Source organism: Somniosus microcephalus, unplaced genomic scaffold (assembly GCF_052327205.1).
Source record: "Somniosus microcephalus isolate GS21.2 unplaced genomic scaffold, FLI_Smic_1.0 unresolved_chr1, whole genome shotgun sequence".
NCBI lineage: Eukaryota > Metazoa > Chordata > Chondrichthyes > Squaliformes > Somniosidae > Somniosus > Somniosus microcephalus.
Window position 1 is genome coordinate 162,953,653 of NW_028225179.1, and position 16,651 is coordinate 162,970,303.

The 16,651-nt window shown below is 48.8% G+C and overlaps 1 protein-coding gene across 2 annotated transcripts in view; it reads left to right on the forward strand.

Moving 5' to 3' along the window:
• nelfe (negative elongation factor complex member E) overlaps positions 1 to 13,072 on the forward strand; it is a 41,895-nt gene extending 28,823 nt beyond the window's left edge. For both annotated transcript variants that reach the window (XM_085975208.1, XM_085975209.1), the window contains 3 exons: positions 1,196 to 1,250; positions 2,281 to 2,383; positions 5,415 to 13,072. In XM_085975208.1, the coding sequence (XP_085831334.1) occupies positions 1,196 to 1,250; positions 2,281 to 2,383; positions 5,415 to 5,491 (235 nt within the window). In that variant the 3' untranslated portion in view covers positions 5,492 to 13,072. The remainder of the gene's footprint in view (positions 1 to 1,195; positions 1,251 to 2,280; positions 2,384 to 5,414) is intronic.
• The last annotated feature ends 3,579 nt before the right edge of the window (positions 13,073 to 16,651 follow it).

Below are 16,651 nucleotides of genomic sequence, written 5' to 3' on the forward strand. Positions count from 1 at the left end.
TCGCGCGGCTGATGGACGGCCGCTGTGGGCGGGCGGGCGGCGCATGCGCGGTCAGTGCGGGTGGCGCATGTGCGGTCAGTGCGGGTGGCGCGAGCCCCCCACGATTTCCCGAGGCTCCCCCCCCCCCGCGATTTCCCGAGGCCCACCCCCCCCGCCCCCCGCGATTTCCCGAGGCTCTTCCCCCCCCCCCTGCGATTTCCCGAGGCTCTCCCCCCCCCCCGCGATTTCCCGAGGCGCTCTTTTCCCCCCCCCCCGCGATTTCCCGAGGCTCTCCCCCCCCCCCCCCATTAAATTGTTATTTAATTCCCTAACACATCATTAAAGTATTTACCTTAGTTCCCTAACACACAGAAAGTGTGGGGGGAAAAATTGTGAAAAATCAAGATGGCGGCCACTCACCTCGGTTCAGAAGGATAAGGCCCGCCCACACACGCACCGATTGGTCAACCGGTCAGGTCACCGAAGCGTAGGATTGGTCAATCGTCAAGTCACTCGACACTCAACTGTAGGATGGCACGCGCCCGTCCGATTGGTCGACCTCGACGTCACACGGTCGCTAATGAGATGCTAATGAGCGGAACGCTGAACGTTTTTTGGATATCTCGGACGCGATTTTTGTCCGGCCGAAACGTAAATACGCCTATGACCGGTCTGGAATCGCAAGCTTTCTTTTGAGGCGACGCGCGCGTCGGTACGCTCTAACTTTCAAACGTATAGAGAACGGACAGACAGACAGACAGACATCGGGACAGACAGAAGAGCCGCTTTATATATATAGATGATCTGGTTCTCCCTTGAAGAAGTCACCTCCCTTGAAGAATTCACCTGACATGCATCATACACCCTCTTTTTGTTGTTTCATCATCTTCTCTATCTCCCTCGTCATCCAATGAGCCCTTGCTTCGGATCCCTTACCCTTCCCTCTTGGTGGAATGCACCTAGCCTGTTCAGTAACCACCCCTTGCCCAGGCTGGCTGGTGAGGTGGCCGCAGTCCACAGTGGTCTGCCTGATTCGGAGCCGTGGTGTCTGGAATCACAGTCCCATAACCCCTATTCCCCCGGCCCATCTCCCTGTTCCCGAGGCACCACTGTTCGCAGTGCTGCGTATCTTCCCATGGAGTATGTGTTGCCGCCGGCACTGCTGTACTGAGTGGGTGCTGTGCTATACTGATGCGTGTCCATTTATCTCATGCAGCTGTGCATTTGTGACCTTTGAGACGATGGAGTCTGCGGACCAGGCTATAGCTGAGGTAAGGAACAGTGCGCTTGAGTTGTTAAAGGCCAGCACATCGTGCAAAAACAGATAGTGTGTCTCTGTGTGTTTGGATCCGATTCCTGTCAGTGTGTGTCACAGATTCCTGTCACTATGTGGGGGTGTGTGTGTGTGTCTGGTGTTTACTGATTCCTCTCACTGTGTCTGTGTGTGTGTCTGGTGTTTACTGATTCCTCTCACTGTGTGTGTGTCTGGTGTTTACTGATTCCTCTCACTGTGTGTGTGTGTCTGGTGTTTACTGATTCCTCTCACTGTGTGTGTGTGTCTGGTGTTTACTGATTCCTCTCACTGTGTGTGTGTGTGTCTGGTGTTTACTGATTCCTCTCACTGTGTGTGTGTGTGTGTCTGGTGTTTACTGATTCCTCTCACTGTGTGTGTGTCTGGTGTTTACTGATTCCTCTCACTGTGTCTGTGTGTGTGTCTGGTGTTTACTGATTCCTCTCACTGTGTGTGTGTCTGGTGTTTACTGATTCCTCTCACTGTGTGTGTGTGTGTGTCTGGTGTTTACTGATTCCTCTCACTGTGTGTGTGTGTCTGGTGTTTACTGATTCCTCTCACTGTGTGTGTGTGTGTCTGGTGTTTACTGATTCCTCTCACTGTGTGTGTGTGTGTGTCTGGTGTTTACTGATTCCTCTCACTGTGTGTGTGTCTGGTGTTTACTGATTCCTCTCACTGTGTGTGTGTGTCTGGTGTTTACTGATTCCTCTCACTGTGTGTGTGTGTCTGGTGTTTACTGATTCCTCTCACTGTGTCTGTGTGTCTGGTGTTTACTGATTCCTCTCACTGTGTGTGCGTGTGTCTGGTGTTTACTGATTCCTCTCACTGTGTGTGTGTGTCTGGTGTTTACTGATTCCTCTCACTGTGTGTGTGTGTCTGGTGTTTACTGATTCCTCTCACTGTGTGTGTGTGTCTGGTGTTTACTGATTCCTGGCCTTGTGTACGAGGCTGGTGTTTACTGATTCCTGGTCCTGTGTGCGATTCTGAGCTTTCTTGTCTCTCTCTAACAGTTGAACAGCAGCATGGTCGGAGAGGTTTACTTGAAGGTGATGATCGCTCGCAAGCAGCTGATGCTGGAAACGGCCACGGGGAAGTCGGTCTGGGGAAGCCTAGGTATGAGAAACCTGCGAGTTTACATTCCTGTCCGAGGCTGGGATTTGGGCACGTTTGCTGGGCTCTGTAACCCACTGCCCCAGGTGGATCTTTGAGGGTGTGTTTGGTTTCATGGCCCTCGACAGTTGCTCATTCCATGGTTCACACCTTTTAAAATGCTTTGTCTAAGAGCATTTGACTTTTACTGCCAAATATGTCGTGCAGAGTAATCCTTTTATTCTGCACGAACATGTCTTTGTTTCTTTGCTGCTTATAGTCATTGCGTGCGTCAGTGAAATAATCAGTATTACCCTGTTTCCCCTCTAGGTATTGATGTAATCCTCATCTAACATAGGAACAAGAGGAGGCCATTGAACCCCATCGAGCCTGTTCCACCATTCAGTGAGATCATGGCTGATCTGTGACCTAACTCAAGACACCCGCCTTTGGCCCATATCCCTTAATACCTTTGGTTAACAAAAATCTATCACTTCCAGATTGAAAATTAACAATTGATCTCGCATCAATTGCTGTTTGCGGAAGAGAGTTCCAAACTTCTACCACCCTTTTGTGTGTAGGAGTGTTTCCTAATTTCACTCCTAAGAGGTCTGGCTGTAATTTTTAGACAATGTTCCCTTATCCTAGACTCCCCAACCAGCGGAAATAGTTTCTCTCTATCTACCCCTGTCGGCGCCCCTTAATATCTTAAAAACTTCGATCATTGCTTCCCAGCTGCACTAAAATTGTCCGTCTAGATTCTGCGCTCAAGTCCCGGAGTGGGAACTGAACCCATGCCACGACCTTTTACCTCAAAGGTGAGGGCGCAGGGCCAAGCTGAACCTCAGGATGAGTCGAGACCTTCGGGAACTGGTTAATAAAATTGAGGCTCATGGAATAAGGTGGGTCAGTGGCAGCTTGGATAAGGAATTGGCTTAAGGACAGAACACAGCGAGTTGTGGTAAATGGCTGTTTTTCAGACTGGAGGATGGTAGACAGTGGTGTTCCCCAAGGGTCAGTGCTGGGGCCACTGCTTGAGCTGGATATTGGAATACAGAGTAGAATTTCTAAATTTGCCGACGACACCAAACTTGGGGGTGTGGCAAACAGTGAGGATGATACCAATCGACTGCAACATAGACAGGCTAGCAGAATGGGCAGACAAGTGGCAGACGGAGTTTAATACAGAGAAGTGTGAGGTGATGCATTTTGGCAGAAGGAACAGGGAGAGGCAATATACACTTAATGGCACAGTTTTAAAGAGTGTGCAGGGACAGAGGGACCTGGGAGTTAATGGGCATAGGTCCCTGAAGGTGGCGGGACATATTGAGAGAGTGGTTAGCAAAGCATATGGGATCTTGGGCTTCATAAATAGAGGTATTGAGTACAAAAGTGGAGAAGTTATGCTGAACCTTTATAAAGCGCTGGTTAGGCCACAACTGGAGTATTGCGTCCAGTTCTGGTCACCACACTTTAGGAAGGATGTGAAGGCCCTTGAGAGGGTGCAGAGGAGATTTACCAGAATGGTTCCGGGGATGGGGGATCTTAGCTACAAGGACAGGTTGGAGAAGCTGGATTTGTTTTTATTAGAGTAAAGGAGGTTGAGGGGTGATTTGATAGAGGTGTACAAGATTATGACGGGTTTGGATAGGCTAGATGGGGAAAGGCTGTTCCCACTAGTTGATGGTACAAGGACTAGGGGACACAGATTTAAGGTTTTGGGCAAGAGATACAGGGGGGATGTGAGGAAAAACTTTTTACGCAGCGAGTGGTGAGGACCTGGGACTCGCTGCTGACGGAAGTGGTGGAAGCGGAGACACTCAATGTTTTCAAAGGGGAGACTGGATAGGCACTTGAGGGAAATAAACTTGCAGGGCTACGGGGATAGAGCAGGGGAATGGGACTGACTGGCTTGCTCTGCAGAGAGCCGGCACGGACTCGATGGGCCGAATGGCCTCCTTCTGTGCCGTTATGACTATGTTGGAACAAACGACATAGGTAGGAACAAGGAGGAGGTCCTGCTGAAGGAGTATCCAAAGTTGGGCTGTAAATTTAAAAAGCAGGACCTCGAGGGTAATAATCTCTGGATTATTGCCCAAGCCACTTGCAAATTGGCACAGAAACAGACAGATCAGGAAAATGATGACGTGTCTAAAGGGCTGGTGTGGGAAAGAGGGGTTCCTTTTCATGGGCCACTGGCACCAGCTTTGGGACAGGAAGGAGCTGTACTGATGGGACCCGTGTCCCAGCGGAAAGGGTAAATAGGGAGGGGGGCAAAGGCTTTACACTCGTAAGATGGGGGGAGGGATCTACAAGAAAAGTAACCAGCCTAATTATAAACAAAACAGGAAAAGGGAGCATAGGAAAGAATAAATTAAGGGCGGAGAGTGATGGCATTGGAACAAATAAAGTTATACAACAGAAATCTAAAAAGATGGTTAAACATAAAGTGAGAGGAAATCCTATTAAAAATTAGGTAAACTGTGTACAGCAATGCACACTGTGTCTGTAACAAAACAGGGGAGTTTGAGGCAATCATGCGTTGCGAGGAACCAGACATAGTAGGGATTACTGAGACATGGCTACAGAAAAATCAGGACTGGGAATTGAACATTGCAGGGTATAACATATTTAGAAAAGATAGGGAGGGAAAAAGAGGAGGTGGAGTAGCTGTACTTATTAGGGATAACATAATGGCAGTAGAAAAAAATGACGCAGATATCGGCAAGACAAAAATAGAATCCATATGGATAGAGATAAAAGATAATAAAGGATCAATCACACTAATAGGTGTAGTCGACAGACCACCTAATAGTGGAAGGGAGGTGGAGGAAGAAGTATGCATTGAAGGGGAGGCTGGACTAACCTATGAGGGCGAAGGGAATAGAGGGTTACGCTGATGGATTTAGATGAGGAAAGACGGGAGGAGGCTCAAGTGGAGCATAAACGCCGGCATGGACTGGTTGGGCCGAATGGCCTGTTTCTGTGCCGTACATCCGGTGTAATCCTCTGTAATGCTCTAACGGAACCGTTTCTCTCAATCTCCTTTTCACAGCGGTCCAGAACAGCGCCAAGGGTTCGCACCGTGACAAACGTAGCCAGGTGGTGTACAATGAGGACTTCTTGGGGTAACCTCGGCAACCAAGCACGCGGGGAGAGAAGAAGCAGGAAGAGGGAAGCACTCCCGAGAACGCAAAGCGATCCCTCTTAGGAGTATATGAGTCAAATATGGCCCCTGTTTTGTACGGCCCCCTCCCCTTATCCTCAAGACTGTTGCATGAAAGACATTTTTTTAAGTAGCATTTGCATGGCGTTGACTTTTGCAAGTCCAATCGCCACATTTCCGCCAATTACCGGTTACTCCCATCCTCAATGGAGACTTTGGTGAGACCGGGTGAGTGCGACCAGGGATCCAGAATATCGACCAGCTCTGCTCTGCCCAATGCATCCAACCAGTATAGCTCCAAATGACGTGGTCGCTTGCATGAACCTCTCTTTGTCTTTTCACCTCCGCCCCCCTCCCCTCACCAACCCCGCCCTCTGGTGACTCGCTCGCTTCAGGCGGATCAGCTGTGTCCCACGGACCAGTGAGGATCCCGAGTCTTCAAAGCCCCTCGGGTGCAGGGGAGGGAAGTCGGCCCAGCGGGTTCCCGCCCACCCTGGGAAAAACGCGCGCGAGCACGGCGCGAGGGCTCGCCTGTGATGCCCTCGGCGGTCAAATTGCTACTCAACAAGCACTCGCCTCTGAAGAGTGGCCATTTGGGTTGGGGTACCCAGCAAAGAATCAGCATGTGTGAAGAAGTGCTTCCTGACATCACCCCTGAGCGGCCTAGCTCTAATTTTAAGCTTATGCCCCCTTGCTCTGGACTTCCCCCCCCCTCCTCCAACCAGAGGAACTGGTTTCTCCCTGTCTACCCTATCAAATCCTTTAATCATCTGCAACACCTCAATTAGATCACCCCTTTACATAGAGTCTGTAGCACACAAACAGGCCGCTCGGTCCAACTGCTCCGTGCCGGTGTTTCTGCTCCACACGAGCCTCCTCCCGCCCCTCTTCACCTCAGCCCATCAGCGCACCCATCTATTCCTTCCTCCCTCATGTGTTTATCCAGCTTCCTCTTAAATGCATCCATGCTACTCGCCTGAACCGCTCCACGTGGTGGCGAGTTCCGCATTCTCACCCCTCTCTGGGTGAAGAAGTTTCTCCTGAATTCCCTACTGGATTTATTAGTGACTCTCCTTGTTTGATGGCCCCCAGTCTAGTCTCCCGCACAAGTGGAAACATCTTCTCTACGTCTACTCGATCGAACCCTTTCATCATCTCAAAGACCTCAATCAGGTCGACCCCTCAGCCTTCTCTTTTTTCTAGAGAAAAGATCCCCAAGCCTGTTCAGTCTTTCCTGCTCGGCATAACCTCTCAGTTCTGGTATCATCCTTGTAAAACGTGTTTTGCACCTTCTCCAGCGCCGCTATATCCTTTACCTTCTATACTCGAGCCTGGTCTGATGGAGCCTGTCCTCCCTAATTTAACCCTTTCGGTGCCCCGGTATCATTCTGGGGAATCTGCGCTGCACCAGCTCCTCGCTGCCAATGTTCCAGACACTGGCCGTGCCCGGACTCGTGTAAGTGCCTCGAGATGTCACTTCCCAGTAAATGCACCAACAGCTTTATCCAGGGGGAAGGTAGGCTGGTGCAAACGTGGGTTCAGGAGAGGCCTCTGCCTCTTTTGCCACAGCCCAACGTACACTTATCGCTCTATAAAAGCACATGCGCGGGTTTTTTTTAAAGCTCGGGCGATTTAAATCAGAAATTCCTGTGGGCGGCCATTGTTTTTGAGAGTTGCTTGCAGCTTCGTGGGGTGGGGGGGGTGGGTGGTGCAGATGGAACTGTAGGTGTCCAACTGGAAGCTCTGTGTGTGCCCCTCCCCCCCCCCCCCCCCCCGCCCCCGCGACTCTTTCCCCCCGCCACCCAGCCGCAGAAGGCAGGCGCCCCATCAGTAGGTGTCCTCTGACCTTCCAGTCTCGAGGAAGAAACACAGCAGGAGGAGTACTGGGAGCCATTCGAGTCTCGTGAAATGAAGTCATGATTTGCAAATCTGGGATTCCTGGTTTTGACACCTCCCCCACTCGCCCCCCCCCCCCCTCCTCAAAATGTCCCGACTGTAAATAATGAATTATTTGTTTTAAATGAATGAACTGTTCAAATGTTGTGTTCTGTATGCGTGGCTTGTTTTGTGAGTGAGCAGACTGTGGGTAAGCGTGGAAACTGTGCATCTATCTTCATTACTGGCACTGTACAGGATAGCGAATGTTAAAGTGTTTCAAATGATGAAAGGAATCGGTCGGGTGGATAAAGAGAAACCATTTTCTCTAGTGGGCGAATTCCAGAGCTTAGGGGCCTGTCCAGCTGAACGCACGGCCGCCAATGTCGGAGCGATGAAAATCGGGGATGCTCAGGAGGCCAGAATATGAGGAGCGCTGAGATCTCGGAGGGTTGTGGGGCTGGAGGAGGTTACGGAGATAGGGAGGGGTGAGGCCATGGAGGCAATGTGATAACGACCAAATAATCTGGGGGTTTTATGTTGGTTGAGGGATTATGTTGGCTCGGACTCTCCTGCTCTTCTTCCAAATAGTGCCGTGGAATCTTTTACGTCCACCCGACAGGGCAGAAGGGGCCTCAGTTTTCTTTTATTCGGGCGTCGCTGGCAAGGCCAGCATTTATTGCCCATCCCTAATTGCCCCTTGAGAAGGTGGTGGTGAGCCACTTTCTTGAACCGCTGCAGTCCGTGTGGTGAAAGTACTCCCACAGTGCTGTTAGGTAGGGAGTTCCAAGATTTTGACCCAGCGACAATGAAGGATCGGCGATATACTTCTAAGTCAGGATGGTGTGTGACTTGGAGGGGAGCTTGGAGGTGGTGGTGTTCCCATGTGCCTGCTACCCTTGTCCTTCTAGGTGGTAGAAGTCGCGGGTTTGGGAGGTGCTGCCGAAGAAGCCTTGGCGATTTGCTGCAGTGCATCTTGTAGATGTTACACACTGCAGCCACGGTACGCCGGTGGTGGAGGGAGTGACTGTTTAAGGTGGTAGATGGGGTGCCAATCAAGCGGACTGCTTTGTCCTGGATGGTGTCGAGCTTCTTGAGTGTTGTTGGAGCTGCACTCATCCAGGCAAGTGGAGAGTATTCCATCACACTCCTTACTTGCGCCTTGTAGATGGTGGAAAGGCTTTGGGGAGTCAGGAGGTGAGACACTCGCCGCAGAATACCTAGCCTCTGACCTGCTCTTGTTGCCACAGTGTTTATGTGGTTGGACCAGTTAAGTTTCTGGTCAATGGTGACCCCCAGGATGTTGATGGTGGGGGATTCGGCGATGGTAATGCCGTTGAATGTCAAGCGGCGGTGGTTAGACTCTCGCTTGTTGGAGATAGTCATTGCCTGGCATTTCTGTGGCGCGAATGTTACCTGCCACTTATCAGCCCAAGCCTGAACGTCGTTCAGGTCTTGTTGCATGCGGGCATGGACTGCTTCATTATCTGAGGAGTTGTGAATGGCACTGAACACTGTGCAGTCATCAGCGAACATCCCCATTTCTGACCTTATGTTGGAGGAAAGGTCATTGATGAAGCAGCTGAAGATGATTGGGCCTAGGACACTGCCCTGAGGAACTCCTGCAGCGATGTCCTGGGGCTGTGATGATTGACCTTCAACCACCACAACCATCTTCCTTTGTGCTAGGTATGACTCCAGCCAGTGGAGAGTTTCCCCCCCGATTCCCATCGACTTCAGTTTTACTAGGGCTCCTTGATGCCACACTCGGTCAAATGCTGCCTTGATGTCAAGGGCAGTCACTCGTCTCACCTCTGGAATTCAGCTCCTTTGTCCATGTTTGGATTAAGGCTGTAATGAGGTCAGAATCCGAGTGGTCTTGGCGGAACCCAAACTGGGCATCAGTAAGTGCCGCTTGATAGCACTGTCGATGACTCCTTCCATCACTTTGCTGATGATTGCGGGTCGACTGATGGGGCGGTAATTGGCTGGATTGGATTTGTCCTGCTTTTTGTGGACAGGACATACCTGAGCAGTTTTCCACATTGTCGGATAGATGCCAGTGTTGTAGCTCTACTGGAACAACTTGGCTAGAGGCGCGGTTAGTTCTGGAGCACAAGTCTTCAGCATGATAGCCGGGATGTTGTCAGGGCCCATAGCCTTTGCTGTATCCAGTGCGCTCGGCCGTTTCTTGATATCACGTGGAGTGAATCGAAGTGGCTGAAGACTGGCTTCTGTGATGGTGGGGACCTCGGGAGGAAGCCGGTACGGATCATCCACTGGGCACTTGTGGCTGAAGATGTTTGCAAACGCTTCAGCCTTGTCTTTTGCACTCAGGTGCTGGGCTCCACCATCATTGAGGATGGGGATATTCATGGAGCCTCCTCCCGTCTCATCCGAAAGACGGCACCTCTGACAGTGCTGCACTCCCTCACAGTGTCGGCCTAGATTTTTGCGCTCCAGTCCCTAGAGTGGGACTATGAAGCCACAACCTGCTGACTCTGAGGTGAGAGTGTCGCCCACTGAGCCATGGCTGACAGTATTACAGGATATCGCCACGCATCCTTTACCTCTAATACAAGTTCAAGGACTAGGAAACACTGAAACATCTGGTTAATACTCTTTATTGAATTAAGTCAACAAGATAATAAACCACACCCCCTTACAAGCAGTGCATATGAGATATAGGTACTGATTATAACACACATTCCTAGGACTCCTCAATCGTGTCGTTTTGACTGCTTATGGTAGCCTCAGCCTAGACCAAAGTTCCCAAGGAGCTCCAGTGTGTTGTATCTTTTATCGGTGTAATTATGTAAGACAAATGTGGATAGAACATGTCCTGATGTGTGAGCTCGTTTAGTGGTGAGGCCTTGCTGCTGCCACTTGTGGGCCGCCATTAATGTCTTGGGTTGTTTATTACAGTCCACACACGAGTACTCATTCATTTTCTGTCGCATTCAAAGTCTTATCTCTTCCCAGCACATCCCCCCCCCGCCCCACGCAAGCCTATTCCTACCATTGCCTCCTCTCCGTGTTCCTCACTGATTTACGATATACCTGCTATATTACTTCACTCTCCTCGTGGACAGTTAATGAAGTCATGCGTCCCATACTTCAGGCCTGACCTTGTATAGCCATTGCAGATTGAGTACTAATATGTGGAGATATGTTGTACAAGCTTACTGTGACTATTCTACCTGGTACACCTAGACTTACCTTCCCCACCTCAAGGCTTGAAAAGAACCACCTTTTTCTCCAAACCTAGTTTCTGGTCCCTTTACTAATTACTAATATCTTTGGATAATTGTCATTGTTGTTCTGAGTAATTACAGTTTTAACTTTATCCCTAACCTGTCCTCGCCCTTCTGCTAGTTCTTTTATTGAAACCAGGGACACTCCTTCTGATATAATGTCATCCGTCTGCTATTTATTCCTTTCAAGCCTCTTTTAATTCCTTGTGCATTGTTTCATCATGTTCCCACGTTAGTTTTACGAGGATGTTGCCTGGGCTGGGGAGTTTTAGCTATGTGGACAGGTTGGATAGGCTGGGGTTTTTTTTCTTTGGAACAGAGGAGGCTGAACGGAGACCTAATTGAGGTGTATAAAATTATGAGGGGCCTTGATACAGTGGCTAGGAAGGACCTATTTCCCTTAGCAGAGAGGTCGATAACCAGGGGGCATAGATTTAAAGTAATTGGCAGAAGGATTAGAGGGGATTTCAGGGGAAATTTCTTCACCCAGAGGGTGGTGGGGGTCTGGAACTCACTGCCTGAAAGGGTGGTAGAGGCAGAAACCCTCATCGCTTTTAAAAAGTACTTGGATATACACTGGAAGTGCTGCAACCTACAGGGCTACGGACCAAGTGCTGGAAAGTGGGATTAGGCTGGATAGCTCTTTGTCGGCCGGCACGGACACGATGGGCCGAATGGCCTCCTTCTGGGGCCTAAATTTCTATGATTCTAGAATCATACAGCACAGGAGGAGGTCATTCAGCCCATCCTGCCTGTGTCTGTGTGTCAATCTATTCCATACAGTTGTAACCCCAGCTGCTCCTAGACCTGTTCATTCTCCTCGTTCTCTCTTCACTCTTGAAGCTTTGGCTTGATCCTGACCTGTCATCAGTATTGGCCAATGGTTGATCTAAATCTCTACCCCAAATTGCGCTTCGTAAAATCGTGTACCTATTCTCTTAGCACTACATGATTTAAAAAAATCAACATACATACAATCACATAAATCAGAAGGCAAAGGTATAGAAGGAAAATCTAACAGAGTAGGAATAATCTTATTCGTTATACAAGGCTTCATGCGTATGTGTCACTACAAGTCCCTTTACAGGTCTTTCCTGAGACTGATTTTCTCTCCAGTCTTCCAGCTCACAATTTTATTTGACTCAATCTCGGCTTGCCGGTTGTGTCCACAGGTTCTGCCAGTAAAGGCATTATCGCTGTTTATCGCCTGTGGCATACTCCACCTTGACAGAACTTGTCCAACAAGCATGTTCGGAGTCTGTAAGGAGCAGAGCGGCCAGTAGGAATGACTGAGTCACTGTTGTGAAAGAATCGACAATGTCGAAGAAGACATTTATCTCCACTTGCAGCCTGAGGCAGTCAGTCTGTGTAGTCAATTTGCAAACGTTGCCAAGGTCCCTTAGGGGATTGACTAAGGAGCGAGGCTGCTTTCTTTCGGTAGGGGGGGTGGTTGCGATGTGCACAGGGGGAGCCAGTTATCAAGGTGGGGTCTTGATGTGGTCTTTCCACTGTGGCCACGCCATTGGCACAATCCCAAAACCCATGATCATTTGTAACAAAACGAAAAGCCAGAAAACGCATTGTCTCTTCTGGAGAGCCCTGAAATGGGTTAACCTGCGGAGTGTGCATTTTACCGATTCTCGGATTTCCTTCAGTCACCATGGCAACTGCAGTTGGCAGATATCCACTCAACCTATGTCTGACGCTGGAAAGAAAAAAGTCTAGTACAGCCGGCTTTTGCACTCAGCATTTGAATTTGGAAAGTATCAGTGGTTGTTGGAAGACCTGAGGCAGTGGCCGTGAAATGCCCAAACATGACAGCAGTTTCAGATTTCCCAAAGGCCAATTCCAAATAAACCTCAGTGCTTTGCAAAAACTCATCTTGATTTAAGACCAAACCTCATTAAAGCCAACACCTGGTTAAGTTCCACCACAGACCCACTCTAATTTGACTATTCTGCTGGAGCAAATAGGGTGTTGGGGTGTATCCACAGGACAATTGACTGCACGACGTGGCATACTGTTTTGTCCCTGTACAAGACCTTAGTCAGGCCGCACTTGGAATACCGGGTCCAGTTTTGGTCTCCTCACCTGGTGGGTAATATTGAGGCTTTGGAAAGGGCGCAGAGGAGGAGCCACGAGACTAATTCCCAGTCTAAAGCATCTTCGTTATCAAGATAGGCTAAAAGAGTTGGGACTTTACACTTTAGAGAAGCATAGATTAGCAGTGATCTGATTGAGGTTTATAAGATAACGAAGGGAATAGATTGTGTTCCAGTTGACAGCTTGTTTCAATTACATAGGTTAGGGAGGACCAGGGGTCACGAATTTAAGTTGTGTACTCTTTTGATGCATACTTGAAACAAATAAGCTGTAACTAATATAACTTCAAATAAAACTTAACAAATTAAATTAAAATTTGGTTCCCGGTGGTGATAATGCACTCCAGTCCCCGCGGCGCCCACCGGTCGCGGAAAGCCTCAAGCGTGCCGGCGGACACCGCGTGCTCCATCTCCAGGGCCACCCGGGCGCGAACATGGCCGCGGAAGAGAGGCAGGCAATCGGGCTGAACGACCCCCTCGACCGCCCGCTGTCTGGACCAATTGATGGCTTTTTTTGGCCAGGCCCAGGAGCAGGCCCACAAGGAGGTCCTCCAACCTGCCCGCTCCCCTCTGCACCGGGTGACCAAAGATCAGGAGCGTGGGACTGAAGTGCAGCCAAAAATCGAGGAGCAGCCCCTTTGAGTAGTGAAAGAGGGGCTGCAACCTCTCACACTCCATATAAACGTGAAACACGGACTCCTCCAGGCTGCAGAAAAGGCAAGCGGCCTGGGAGTCCGTGAACCTATTTAAAACCATGTTGCACGGGACTGCTCCGTGCAACACCCTCCAGGCCAAGTCCCCAATAGATTTAAGTTGTGTAAGGCTAGATCTAGGTTAGATATCAGGAGGTGGTTCCTTTCCCAGAGAATAGCGGATCTCTGGAACAGGCTGCCAACTCGCGCGATGAATGCTGGTGCACTGAATTCCTTCAAGCGAGAGCTGGGCCTGTTTCTGGCTGGGATGTAAATCACCTCTTAAAGAAGGTAAGTACTCAGGGGATTCAGAGTGATCTCCTGGATTAGTTCCGATCGCCTAGAAGGGTCGGAGAGGAATTTCCCAGATTTTTCTTCCACACTATTGGCCTGGGATTTTACCTGATTTCTCGCCTCTCCCAGCACACCCCCTGCTTTCGGGTGGGTTGCAGTGTATATGTTGTGATACACAAAGTACCACAAAGGGGGCCATCATTTGGGGGACAGGCCCAGAGGAATGGAGCAGCTGATTGATTGAGCTGTCAGCTGCCTCAGAGCGGGGAAACTGATCTTCCCTGAATCCAAGGACCGATGGCAGTGTGACTCCTCATGGCCCTGAACGGAATTACTCGCCCCAACTTCCCTTCCCCTGTCATCAGCATGAAAGTCTGCTAATTATAGGAACAGGAGGAGGTCATTGAGCCCCTCGAGCCTGCTCCGCCATTCAATGTGATCGCAGCTGATCTGTGATCTAACTCCAGACGCCCGCCTTTGGCCCATATCCCTTAATACCTTCGGTTAACAAAAATCTATCAATCTCAGATTTAAATTAACAATTGGACTAGCATCAATTGCCGTTTGCAGAAGAGAGTTCCAAACTTCTACCACCCTTTGTGTGTAGAAGTGTTTCCTAATTTCACTCCTGAAAGGTCTGGCTCTAATCTTTAGACTCTGCCCCCGAGTCCGAGACTCCCCAACCAGCGGAAATAGTTTCTCTATCTACCCTATCAGTTCCCTTTAATATCTTGAAAACTTCAATCAAATCATCTCTTAACCTTTAAATTCTAGGGAATACAACACTAATTTGTGTGATCACTCCTCGTAATTTAACCCTTGAAATGCGGTTATCATTCTGGTAAGCCTACGCTGCACTCCCTCCAAAGCCAATTCATCCTTCTTCAGGTGCAGTGGCCCAGAACTGCTCACAGGACTCCAGGTGTGGTCTAACCAGGGTTTTGTAGAGCTGCAGCGTAACTTCTGCCCCCTTGTAATCTAGGTACAAAGGCCAGCATTGCAGTAGCCTTTTTGATTATTTTCTGTTCCTCATTGATCGTGTGGAATCTGTTCCCGTTGAAAGGTATGAAAGGATGTTATCATTTGATTTCGGGGGTAATGGAGACAGTCCCAGGGTAATGTTATCCACTTTGGTGGCAAAAACAGGAAGGCAGATTATTATTTGAATGGCAATAGATTGGGAGAAGGGGAAGTGCAATGAGGTAGTGGAAAAGAGGGAAGTCATATGAAGTCAGAAATAGATGGTAGAAAGGTGAGAAGCAATAAGCAAAGGAGAGAAACACAAAGGGCCAAACTAATTCATAATGAGAGTGTGAAAAAAGCAAGCCTGAAGGCTTTGTATCTTAATGCTAGAAGCATTAGGAACAAGGTGGATGAATTAGTTGTGGAAATAGAGGTAAACAAGTATGATTTGATTGGGATTACAGAAACGTGGCTGCAGGGTGGGCAAGGCTGGGAACTTAACATCCAGGGATATACAATATTTAGGAAGGATCGGCAAAAAGGTAGGGGAGGTGGGGTAGCATTGCTGGTAAAGGAGGGGATTAATGCAATGGAAAGGAAGGATATTAACTCGGATGAAACGGAATCCGTATGGGTAGAAAGGAGAAATAGCAAGGGGAGGAAAACGTGAGTGGGTGTGATATATAGGCCTCCAAATAGTAATATGGAGGTGAGGGAAGGCATAAAAAGGGAAATTAGAGAAGCGTGCGATAAGAGTACAGCTGTCATCATGGGTGACTTTAATTTACATATTGATTGGACTACCCAAACTAGTAAAAATTCTGAGGAGGAGGAATTCCTGGAATGTTTTCGGGACGGTTATCTGGACCAATATGTCGAGGAGCCGACTCGAGATCAGGCCATTTTAGACTGGGTATTGTGCAATGAGAAGGGACTTATCAGCAATCTTCTTGTACGAGGCCCCTTGGGTCAGAGCGATCATAATATGATCGAGCTCTCAGTCGAGATGGAGAGTGAGGAAATTGAATCAGAGACTAAGGTCCAGAACTTAAATAAAGGGAATTACGAGGGTATGAGACGGGAATTGGGTAAGATTGATTGGGTGGTGTTTCTGGGGGGATTGACAGTGGATAGACAATGGCAAGCATTCAAAGATAGAATGGAAGAATTCCAGAACATGTTTATACCGGTTTGGCACAAAAATAAACCTAAAAAGGTGACTCAACCGTGGATAACGAGGGAAATTAGGGACAGCATAAAATCAAAAAAAAGGGCATATCAACTGGCAAAAAAAAGCACCAGACCGGAAGATTGGGGGCAGTACAAGATACAGCAAAAGAGGACAAAGGGATTAATCAGGAAGGGGAAAATAGAATACGAAAGTAAACTTGCAGCAAACATAAAGACAGACTGCAAAAGCTTTTATCGGTATATCAGGAGGAAAAGACTGGTAAAATCCCAAGTCGGTCCCTTGCAGTCCGATTCGGGAGAATATATAATGGAGAATAAGGAAATGGCAGACCAATTAAACTCATACTTTGGTTCTGTATTCACAAAGGAGGACACAAATAACCTCCCAGGAATATCGGCAAACATAGGGACTAATGAGAGGGAGGAGCTGACAGAAATTAGTATCTCTAGGGATATGGTGCTGGGTAAGTTGAGGGGACTGAAGGCCGACAAATCCCCGGGGCCTGATAAACTACATCCTAGGGTACTTAAGGAGGTGGCCCTGGAGATAGCAGATGCTCTAAGGATCATCTTCCGGAACTCCATTGACTCGGGAACAGTACCCGTGGATTGGAGGGTAGCTAATGTTACCCCAATATTTAAAAAGGGGGGTAGAGAGAAAGCAGGGAATTATAGACCAGTAAGCCTTACATCGGTTGTGGGCAGAATGCTAGAGTCCATTATTAAGGATAAAATAGCGGAGCACTTGACAAATG